Source organism: Mastigoproctus giganteus, chromosome 5 (genome assembly GCF_048544385.1).
Source record: "Mastigoproctus giganteus isolate SK-2022 chromosome 5, ASM4854438v1, whole genome shotgun sequence".
Classification (NCBI taxonomy): Eukaryota; Metazoa; Arthropoda; class Arachnida; order Uropygi; family Thelyphonidae; genus Mastigoproctus; species Mastigoproctus giganteus.
Window position 1 is genome coordinate 134,899,334 of NC_143579.1, and position 11,282 is coordinate 134,910,615.

At 36.9% G+C, this 11,282-nt stretch overlaps 1 protein-coding gene across 1 annotated transcript; it reads left to right on the plus strand.

The window, feature by feature from the left end:
• The first annotated feature begins 10,375 nt into the window (after positions 1-10,375).
• LOC150085718 (uncharacterized) lies at positions 10,376-10,819 on the plus strand. The gene has a single exon (XM_090374658.1). The coding sequence runs from the start codon at positions 10,376-10,378 to the stop codon at positions 10,817-10,819; it is 444 nt and encodes a 147-aa protein (XP_090230784.1).
• Positions 10,820-11,282: the final 463 nt, after the last annotated feature.

Below are 11,282 nucleotides of genomic sequence, written 5' to 3' on the forward strand. Positions count from 1 at the left end.
GGAATTAACCTTGTTTAAAGTTTCAAAGATATCAACTAAATACGACAATTTGGCATACCAATTATCATCTGCAATTAATATATAAAATTCTTCTTGCTTTTCAATGGCAAAGAAGGAATGAATCTCATCTTTCGGTTCAAATACTCTTGACAATACTTTGCCTCTAGAAAGCCATCTTGATTCTGTATGAAGGAGAAGAGTAACATGTTTTGCCCCAATTTCTTCACAAAGTTTGGAAAAAAGACAAGATTTAAGAGGCCTACTTTTTATACCGTTAATCATCTTCACAACTGTGTCTAGCACATTTTGCAGATCATTACTGAGTGTTTTCCCAACCAGCACTTCAAGATGAAGAAAGCAATATGTTGTTATGGCATCACTGTTAACTTTCTTCACTAAAGATACAAACCCTTTCACTGAGCCGACGATTGATGTAGCACCATCTGTACAAATTCTCAAGCAAGATTTCCAGCACAACCCATGAATTTCCAAGCAGGTACTTAATGTATTGAAAATATCTGGGCCTGTCGTTGTTGTTTCACGTTCTTTACAGCAAATAAAAAACAAAAAATGATCTACTATTTTATCGTTATGGACAAAGCGATTAATGCGAGTAGCTGAGCCGTTCTTTCAATATCAGTTGATTCATCTACTTGGAGTGCAAAAATTTCACTTTTCTTCACAGAGGCATCTACACTTTCTTCTATGTCTGCAGACATATCACTAATTCGTCGACTAATAGTATTATCGGAAGGACGAATTTTTTTAACTTCATTTTCTGCTGCACTTCCAGAAAAGTGTCCTTACTATAGCATTGCAAGCAGGGAGGATAATTATCTCTGCTTCTGGGTGAGGCTTCATATTTTTAGCAATTAACTGAGCTACTAAGTAGCTCAGTTAAGGGTTAAATGGCAATTGTACTTCTCTTTTTTTTGGTAGTACTGTTTATTTACGTATAGTGTGGATCATTAATTGTAGCTGAAGATTGTTGAGAATTACAAAGGCATCGTTTTTAGCTTTTTTTTTTTTTTTTTTCACTTTTTTCAAAAAATTACAGATCTAATTACAAATTTTCGAAGTAAGCGGAATAACTTTAGCATTGGTAACCCACACTTGAGTTGAACCGTGTATCATTAAAAACACTTACGCGTCTTCAATGGAATCTAGTTCGTTGAATATTTAATGACGTCATGCATTTAAACTTATTGTTGTACTGTATTTATTTCCACATAATTTAGTTTCTTCTCACCCCACATCTGACTCAGCACATGTGACCTCTAAGGTTTATCACCTACATTTATCTCAGTCATTCTTTTTCATGTTATTCTTCGTATAATGTGTACTTTTCATTTAATTTGTCCTTTATTTTCGTTCCATGAAATATTTCTTCTTGCGTTGATAATGCGATAAGTTTGTGATCTAGGACAGCCATTCTCGCACTTTATTTTGATCAGAGAAGGATATAGTCGTGACACATTTCGGCTCTTTTCGTGATAAACTTGTGCAATAGTTGCACAGTGGCTGAAGACATCGAAAACAAACTCGCACAACAGGTGAACGCAGGAGTGCAGCAATACTAACTTTTCAGTTGGTCGTGGTCTGAATTCACAAGTACAAATGCGATTATTGATAATATTCTTGTCAAAATGACTTAAGTGTAAACTCCTCTGGCTTTCGTAATCGTGAAACAATATAACAGAATTCATGAAAAAAATTTGCCTTTGTTCACATTTACACTAACGAAAAACTTAAAAGCAACGACATCTACTTTTTGTTAAATGCTATAGACAGCAATTAGTAATGTTAAAAATTGGTAATGTAGTAAAAAATCAAAAAAAAAAAAGAACTCGAAATTCTATTTAAAGATATAAAACCAAAAAAATTCCAGATAGAAATGATGGTTCATTAATTACACAGAGATGTAGGCACGTATGTGTGTGCACAAAAAAGGGATAAATTCCGGAAATAACTTCATCAGATTAGCATATCAGACATTTTTTCAGACATTTCGCGGTAGTACAGTGATTATAAACACCGTCTTCTCCACGCCGGGTGGAACAGTTCGAATCCCTTGAATGACTCCATGAACTTTTATTGGCTTGGTTTCACTCCGCTAAGTAGAAGTTTATCTCATGTTTGGACAGTAAGGTCCCCACCCTAAAACTCCGGATTTTCGTCCAGCAAAACTCGCAAGTCGACTAGAGGATACACGCAATTTATGGAAATTATGCACATAGGCAGAAGGGTTCATTCTCACTTGGCCCTAATATATATAACAAGATGATAACATCTGATATTCCGTAAACTCACGAATAACACTGGTTTACTCCATCAGTAACAAAACTCTTAAACTTCAGTTTGTGTTTTCTATTTAATTCAGTTTGTTGTTAGTTGGTTTTTAGGAGCATTAGCAACTAAGGCCATATTGCTCCGGGGATATGCGGTGCTCATTCCCTGACCTTTCCACATCCTCCGTATTTGGTGGTCACGGGCTCGAACACCGATCTAATCAAGAAGCGTGTGCTACGCACTGCTGCTCCTGCCCACCTGGCTACAGAGGCGCCAATTCAGTTTGTGTTTACGTCATTTGTTTGTTGACACTAAAAGCTGGGAAAATCAGATGCCTTGTGCCGGTCGTTTCAGGGGAACTTGGAAACTGTTGGGAACTGATTGACTGCTCTTCTGATAAAACTGAATGGAAAGTTCAGTGGGGCACATTGAAAAACTGAGTTAAAATGTGAGCAAACAATTGCGTGCTTATACTGTATTGTGCTTATATTTCAGCTCGTATCAATAATAACAGATGGAGCTAAAGCAATGACGGGACATCTTAACGGATTCATCGCATTGTGCCAAAAGGATGATGAATTCCCAGATATTTTGAATTACCACTGTATCATCCACCAACAAGTGTTAGGCAGCAAAAGATTAAATACTAAAAGTGATATGGACATAGCTTTCAAAATCGCGAATTCCATCAGAGGACAATCTCTTCAAAGGAGACTTTTGAAAGTGCAACTGAATGAAAATGAACCAGATCGGATATTACACACAGATGTGAGGTGGCTGAGTCGGAGTAAGTTTCTACAGAGATTTCGAAATTTGCTGAATGAAATTAAAAAATTTGTTTAACAAATGGGGAGATGATTATCAGCAGCTGCAAGATAGGAAGTGGTTGTGTAATCTGGCTTTTTTTTTTTTTTTTTTTTTTGGCAGATTTTACCTGTAAATTAAGTAATCTGAATTTGGAATTACGAGGAAAAAATTAAAAATGTGGGTGACATGATTAGTAGCATTTATGCATATAAATACTGTATCAATTTTTGGCAATGGCTAAGGATCTAAAGGAAAAAGAATTCAATCATTTTGCAAATATGCAAGATGATTTCCAAATATGTCCTGTTTTTGAATGTAACAGTGAAAAATATGTTTCTGAAATTAAGAAAGTTGTGGATGATTTTAAAACCAGATTCGGTGATTTTAAAAAAAAAAAATTGAAGACATCGTTCAATATATTTCTTATTCATTTAATGTCAACTTAGATACGAAACAAATTGCAGAAAAAATGCAGAGATTTTTCATACGGAAAAAATATTACTTGAAAATGAAATTATTACATTGCGAAACGATATCTTCCTAAAAGACAGCTCATCAAAAAAAGACTTTTGGAGATATGTTTGCCGAAAAAAAAGTACACAAATATGAAGAAAAAAAAAATACAGTGAACTTTTTTAAATTCTTGTTTTGGTTCCACATATCTATGTGAATCGGCCTTTTCGTATTTGAAACAAACAAAGACGAAGAATCGCTCTACTCTTACGGACTTGCATACAGAAGATTCTTTACAGTTGGCCTTATCACAGTATATCCCCAATTTTGAAAGCTTGGCAGATGACATGAAGACACAAACTACGCATAAATTAAAATATTAAATACGTTTGAATTCTGAATTGTATTTAATTTTAAAATTTATAAACAACATTTTTCAACATGTGTTGATTAACTTTTTTAACCTTGTGCAATGAAATTCTTGAGATGGTAGATCGCGGCACATTTTGAAGAAAAAAAGTAGATCGCATCACAAATTAAGTTGGTCACCCATGTTATAGAGTAATCTAGGCACAGGAGGCCCGCAGCACCTTAGGCGTCATTCTTCACAACAAAACAATAGACCTATCCATTAGAAACAAACGCATTTAGCCAGCCAACCAGAACAACTACCGCTACAGATGTTGTCAACTATTCCCAGGACGTCTCTTCTCAGACGATCCCATTGTGTCGCCGTCCAATATAATAAAATTCAGAATTCGGCGTGATGTATGCTACACAACTGATTCTGCTTCATTTGGATAGGATTTAATTTCTTTGGAGGAGTGAAAAGGATTCCTAAAATGTACATTTTTTTTGCTTCACCTGTTATTTTAAAGCTGTAATGCGCAGCGTCGACTTTAATCGAATTTTTAAAAGGTCTTTTAAAACTGAATTTTTCTGACCATGTGGTTTATTTCAGTTTTTTTTTTTTTTTTTTGGTGATTTTAATATGAAAGGTGACTGTAAAAAAAATATAAATAAAAAAAAATTAAGAATCCCTGGTTTAAAGCGATCACTAAAACTCATGCGATTCCCAGATGAACCCACATAGACACTGTAATCCCCTAAATTTAGTGCCTTTGTATTCAGAAAATACCCATCCATATAGGTGGTCACTGAGCACCAAGGAACCTCAACTTACAACTTCTCTTGGGATTTGCGTCACGGAGGTGTGATTACACGATTCTTGTAGACATTCCCGTTTTCTGGTCTGCGCGGCTAGCACAATGGAACGTCACCGTCCTCCCCTCACCGGGTGGAAAAGGCTCGGGTTCCAATCCCGTTAATGACGCGAGAAACTTTAATGGGCTTTTTTCATTCTGTGGCTCAGTTAATGGGTGTCAAACTGTGTTTTTTTTTTCGTCCAGAAAAAGAGGCAAATCGACCATAGAACACGCGCAATTTACTAACACTTACATAAATCAGTACATAGAAGAAATTCTGGGTGACTCTAAAAAATAATTTGAATTCCGGTTTCTTGGGATTTATCTACGTTTCATTGGCTTTGTCCCGGTGTCCTGAAATATTTTTTTCGTGACGCATAAATATCCTGGTTTTCCGAAATCTTAAACGTAATGTTTTTACTCAGCAGTTTTTATCATCTCTGTGTGCGAGAATTCATTTTAAATTTTAAACTGGATCTACAAAATACGGCTTCATAAAAGATATTCGCATTTCTAGTGCTGGATAAGCCTAGTATATGAATAAGATTACCAAGAATATAAGGAGAACATCTGGGCATATATTTTCCTTCCTTCTTTTCTTTATATAATTATTTTATTATTATTATCTTTATTTTCTCCTGAGAGACACCCGCTTACGGCTGTTAACCAGGGGATGCACGTTCACATATACAAATATAAGTTATATACATAATTATCCATTTATAATTTATACATATCGTTGTCTTAATAAATTGTACAAAATTTGTATTATAAATATCAATCCTATATGTATAATATAATATAATATCGTATTATATTATACATATCAATGATATGTATTATATTATACATATCATTGCCTTATTTTACATGACGGACAGATAGAAAGAGAGCACAAGCATAATTTGTAATTTTACAAGGAATTAGAGAATGTTCACATCTACACCACTATTTACAGCGAGTTCACAGAAAGATAAGACGTATAATGTAAACATAACAGGAGCATAAACAGTCCCGACCAGTTCATTCTTCATTTCCTGCATTCTCTTTGGTTTTCATCTGTGGGCTTCACTCGACATTTATAGGTGAAGTAATGCATTCTGAAACTTTTCAGTCCTGTACCTCTTCTCTGTGCAAAGCTTTTCTGGGTCTGCTTGAAGATCGTTGTAGATCTTAATGGTGTTAAAAGGAAAAAAATCGCTGAAGGCTTCCCAGCTGTGTGAGCGCGCTACTGAGTGCAGGAGATGGTGTCCTATTCGCCCAGCTTTGCGTCATACGGGACTGAGTCAGCAGGTAGTCAGTTTTCGGCGAGTCGAGTCTCCCCGGTCAGCAAGCGTGAGAATGTTCTTGGTGACAATTATGTGAGACCAAGGCGTGACATCCAAGTTGGCATATAAAATGGCTCTTGAGATTGTAAATAGCTGCGTAGTGATCCTGTTTAACCATCTCAGCATCCAATACTCTAATCCCAGGAACGCCTTGATGGTAGCATCTGGGGCAGAAGACCAAATCTGAGATGCATAGAGCGGGATGGGCGCCTCCGTAGCCAGGTGGGAAGGAGCTGCAGTGCGTAGCACACGCTTCTTGATTAGACCGGGGTTCGAGCCCGTCACCACCAAATACGGAGGATGCGGAAAGGTCAGGGAATGACCAGCGCATATCCTGGAGCAATATGGCCTTAGTTGCTAATGCTCCTAAAAACCAAAACAAAAATAGAGCGGGATGGGGATGACGCATCTTAAAATATATTGTTTTACAAGGTCAGGGTTTCTGATACCTACCAGTTCCTGTCTGGAGGTCCATAGCGCTGCATAAGTTTTCTTCTTTACATGTCCGAAATGGGGTGTGAAGTTTAGGATTTCGTCCCATTTCAGACCAAGATCAATATGTGTCCTGACTTTTTTGACCACGCTGCCATTCACGCTTATTGATATGTGGTTCTTTAATACCTTGTTGGTGAAAACCATTTGTGCTGTCTTGTGTTTAGTCGGAACCCCATGCAATTAAGGTATTCTTGCAACTCGGCGATTTTGGAGTTTGCTTCGTTGTTGCGTTGTAAGGATGTGTTTTGGTCATTCGAGGTGATGAAAAATTTTAAGTCGTCTGCATATACGACAAATTGTTTTTGATTTTGGGTCAGGAAAGAATGCAGTGCTGTTGCAAAGAGAGTAGAAGAGAGGACACCACCTTGTGGGACTCCCCTGTTAACTTTGAAGGTCTCTTTGGAAATTCCATTTATGGCAGTCTCTCCCTCAAAGAACTCGCTATTATTGCCCAGTTATATGGAAATATTCCTCCAAGATGGTAGTAATAGCCGAGATGGATATACTGTCGAAAGCGTATGCAACGTCTAAGAAGACAATATCTAATTACTGTCTGAAGTTAATGGCGTGTTGGATTCGAAATAGAGTCTCCATAAGATTGGTAGTAGTAGATCTTTGTGGGATCACTGAATGAAGGTACTCTGGTGTATGCCCGAAGCAGTGATGGTTGATGGGATTTAAAACGGATTTCTCAAATATTTTTTTGAACGAACATCCAATTGCAATAGGCCTGTAGTCTTTGGCAGATTTAGGATTGTGATTTTTGGGAACATGTTTAACGAAGTACGTATTCCATAACTTCGGAAAGTGGTTTTCACTTAAAATTTTGTGGAAAATGTGAAGGAGCAGATCTATGATTGTATACACTGCTGATCTTAATCATGAAGTACGGGAATTTATCAGGCCCAATTGTGGCTTTATTCCTGAGGCTATTCACAGCGGCTTTAATGTCATCCCTAGCGATATTGATTTGAGACAGTTCAGGATAGACCTCTGTCTTCAGTTTGCTGATTGCTTCACGGATTTTCTCTGTGTTGGCTTCACTGTCAACTTGATTTTCAGCCGGAGGAGTTCCAAAGGTGGCTTGGGTCCACTCCGAGAAGATGTGCTTGGGCACATCTATGAATACGTACGCCTTTTCTTATTAGATATTCTGCTTCCTATTTTTTAAATGTGGTCGCACCATGTCATAGTGAGCTTGACGTTTCAATCGAATGAACCGTGCTCTAGCTTCTTTATATCGAATATAATCGGGTGGGTGTTCAGTTTTTTTCCATTTTCTGAAGAGTTTTTGCTTGTGGACTAAACCACGAATTCGCCCGATCGGAAATTTTAATGCGTTTTGATGCTCCATCAAGAGCAATAAAGTGAAGGGTATCCGAAAGTGCTTCTAAGGCATCGTCTATGGGGAGTTGGAAGAGATTTTTCCAGTTGAAATTCACGAGCCGTTTAAAAATTACGTCTGGTTTTATATACTTGGTTGAGAAGATAACATCAGCGTTGTTTTCCCACCTCCAGTTCTCTTTTTGACTACAAGCTTGACTTCTCAGGTTGGCTTGGATTGAGAGAGGGATGTGATCAGAAGTGAAGCGAGTCGTACTATCAGTTAATGTGATGTCTACAGTATTGTAGTATACCAGGTCAAGGCGCTGTGTTCCTCTTGTGAGTGGCTTTTCCAGTTGTTTCATCGAGGGGATTTCCATAGTACCATCCAATTTGCTCTTTGCGTCTTTGTGATTAGGAAGAGGCATATTCAAATTTCCCATCACGATAGATTCTACATTTGGGTTCAAGTTTGCGACGAGCCAAGTAAGGAGTTCATTTCTGGCTTCGCTGTCATGGTTGGGTGGAAGGTATAGAATACAAATATAAGTGGTCTTAGTGGTACAGTTGTTGTTGTTCTTGGGTTTTAGGAGCATCGGCTATTTAGGCCATTTGTTCCGTGTATATTGTCTGAAAATTGCGTGTGTTCTGAGGTCGTTTTTCTGTTTTGCTGGACGAAAAACCCGAGTTTCCGGGAGAAAAAACTATGATACTCTCACCTAAGACCGACTAACTCATCCACTTTGTGAAAGAGACTCGAAAATTCCTTTCGTCATCGACGGGATTCGAATTCAGATCTTTTCCACCCGGTGTGGGGAGGATGTCGATCCTATCAACTGTTCTACCCACGAAGGCTCGTGGTACAGATTTTGGTTGCATCCACTGTGCCATCCTATAGAACCCCTTCGTGTGGACCTAAAGGCAAAAAATACATTCACTGAAAATACTCGTAGAATTATTTATATCTTCTTCTTTTTTTTACGAAAACCCTAAAGACGAGAGGCATTAGAAACCAACCTCTAACCCATGCACGGTACTTAGTACCATGCATTGGTTAGAGGTTGAGAAGATGAAAGAAGATATTTGTTGACTTTAGATTTCAACTTCTATCTATGAAAGATTTTATTAATTCAATGCTACTCCGACCTGGCGCCTTAGGTTGGAGCCAAGGTAAAATTTTAGTTTTATGACAGTTGGACAATATTTAATGAGTTGTGGTAATCTGCGTGGTACTTTTCAATCATGTAGCTCAAGGATGCGATGCTATTATCATTTCTATTTCCCCGAATTTTGTTAATTTTTAGAATTTTGTGTTTTTAGAAGATGCAACATACAATAAGTTATTGATTTGTTCAAAAACTCGCTGGTTAAGTAAGCAAATATATATATATATTTTTTTTTGTAGAAGGAAAGTTCGACGAATTTTCCTATAAAAGTTGTAAACGGAATGTGCTTGGCATATTCAGTTAAAAATGCTAAAAATGAAATGTTCAGAAAATTGGATTTATATAAAGGCACTGAGTTACTTACAGCGAACGATCTAAATGCTAAAATGACGTACGAGAAAATTTTTATTTCTTCATGCGCCTGAAAAAATTTTAGTGATCACATATTCAGGGCGAACAAATTATATCATTTAAAGATCGTGCAAAAAGTTATATATGGAATTTTAAATTCACTAAAACTTATTATTATTCAGTTTTTTGCTTAAAATGTTAATTTTAGAAGAGTTTAAATAAAGTATTGATGACTGGCTTAATTTGTATGATTATGGATTTTTTGATTAACTGGCATTTGTATAATTATGGATTTTTTGTTTGTTTGTTTGTTTTTGTCATTCTGCACATAATGGAAGTGTTGAAAGAATATTTTCGGGTATCACATGTTCAACAGCCAGATTAACAAAACCGTCTCGATGTAAAACCATTAATGCCTTTATGGTATGTAAATTTTAATATAAATGGCTTTGTCTTACGACATATTAAGTCGTTGTGGTTGAGCTGATAGGATAATTGTACACCAATCAAGAAGCAATTATCAGAGCAACATTTAGAGAAACAGACTAGTTTGAAATCGGAAAAGGTGTGCAACAGTGCTGTATCTTATCCCCATTTCTATTTAATTTGTATAATGAATCAGTTATGAGAAAATTGTATTTGGATGAGTCAGAAACTGTAGTGAAAATTGGCGGCAGAAACATCATTAATTTAAGATATGCAGATGATACAACTCAGCTTGCAGAAAATGAGGACGATCTAATAATTGATTTTAATGGTGATAAGATGAGAGCGAAAAAGCAAGACTGCAGCTTAATATCAAGAAAACAAAAATTATGAAAACAGCTGGGACAGAAGTTAAAATTAGCAATGAAGAGGTCGAATCTGTTCGGGATTTCATCCCTCTTGGATCTAAGATCTATCGGGGCGGAGAATCTGGCCCTGGAATTAAAAGAGGTTTTCACTTGGACGTAGCGCAATGATGAGCATGGAAAAGATCTTGAAAGACAAAGACATCAGTCTTACAATGAAGATCAGAATGGTTAATGCTATAGTGTTTCCCATGACGACTTACTGGTGTGAAAGCTGGACGGTGATAAAGGCAAACAGAAGAAAAATTGACGTTTTTGAACTCTGGCGCTGGAGAAAGCTGCTTCGCATGTCATGGACAGCGAAAGTTACGAACAGAGAGGTTTTGGATCGCATCAAGCCAGAAACATCACTGGAAGCCAAGATCACCAAGCTACGATTGACATATTTCGGTCACGTAATGCGATCCAATTCGTTGGAAAAATCGATAATGCTAGGAAACGTCGGTGGAACAAAGATAAGGGGTCTACAAAGAACACGCTGGCTCGACATAATCGACAGTGGCATGAGCATGAAGGACTTGAAAGAAGCTGTGAAGACCGGACAGCATTGAGGCAGCTCGCCCATAAAGTCTCCGAAAGTCGGCTACGACTGAACGGATGAAAACAAACAAAACGTTATAAAAAATGTAGATGATGAACAGGTGGTTAAGGCAGGAAGAAGTTCAAAAAAATTTATAAAACAATATTTACAATTGAATGCGGCTGATTAAAACCATGCTCCTGGTTTATTTTATTGCAGTGCCGCTTAATACCTCAGACATATTGCCTTAGACATATTAATTTTATGATATATCTTTTCTTTTTCTTTTTCAGAGCAAATATTACCTAAACACGGCCATCAGTATCTAGTTATCACCCCAATGCAGGACGCAAGTTTCTTGCAGTTAGTCTAGGTCAGCTTCTGATTACATTTTTTTTGTTGTTGTTGTTGTTGTTGTTGTTAACTTGTAATCATTTCTTTAGTTTCTAAGTGTTTTTTTTTTTTTTTTAATTTAAAAACATTTACATTTGAAT

Coding starts and splice junctions, on each gene's coding strand:
- LOC150085718 (XM_090374658.1), top strand. CDS start 10,376: ATGATGAGCATGGAAAAGATCTTGAAAGACAAAGACATCAGTCTTACA.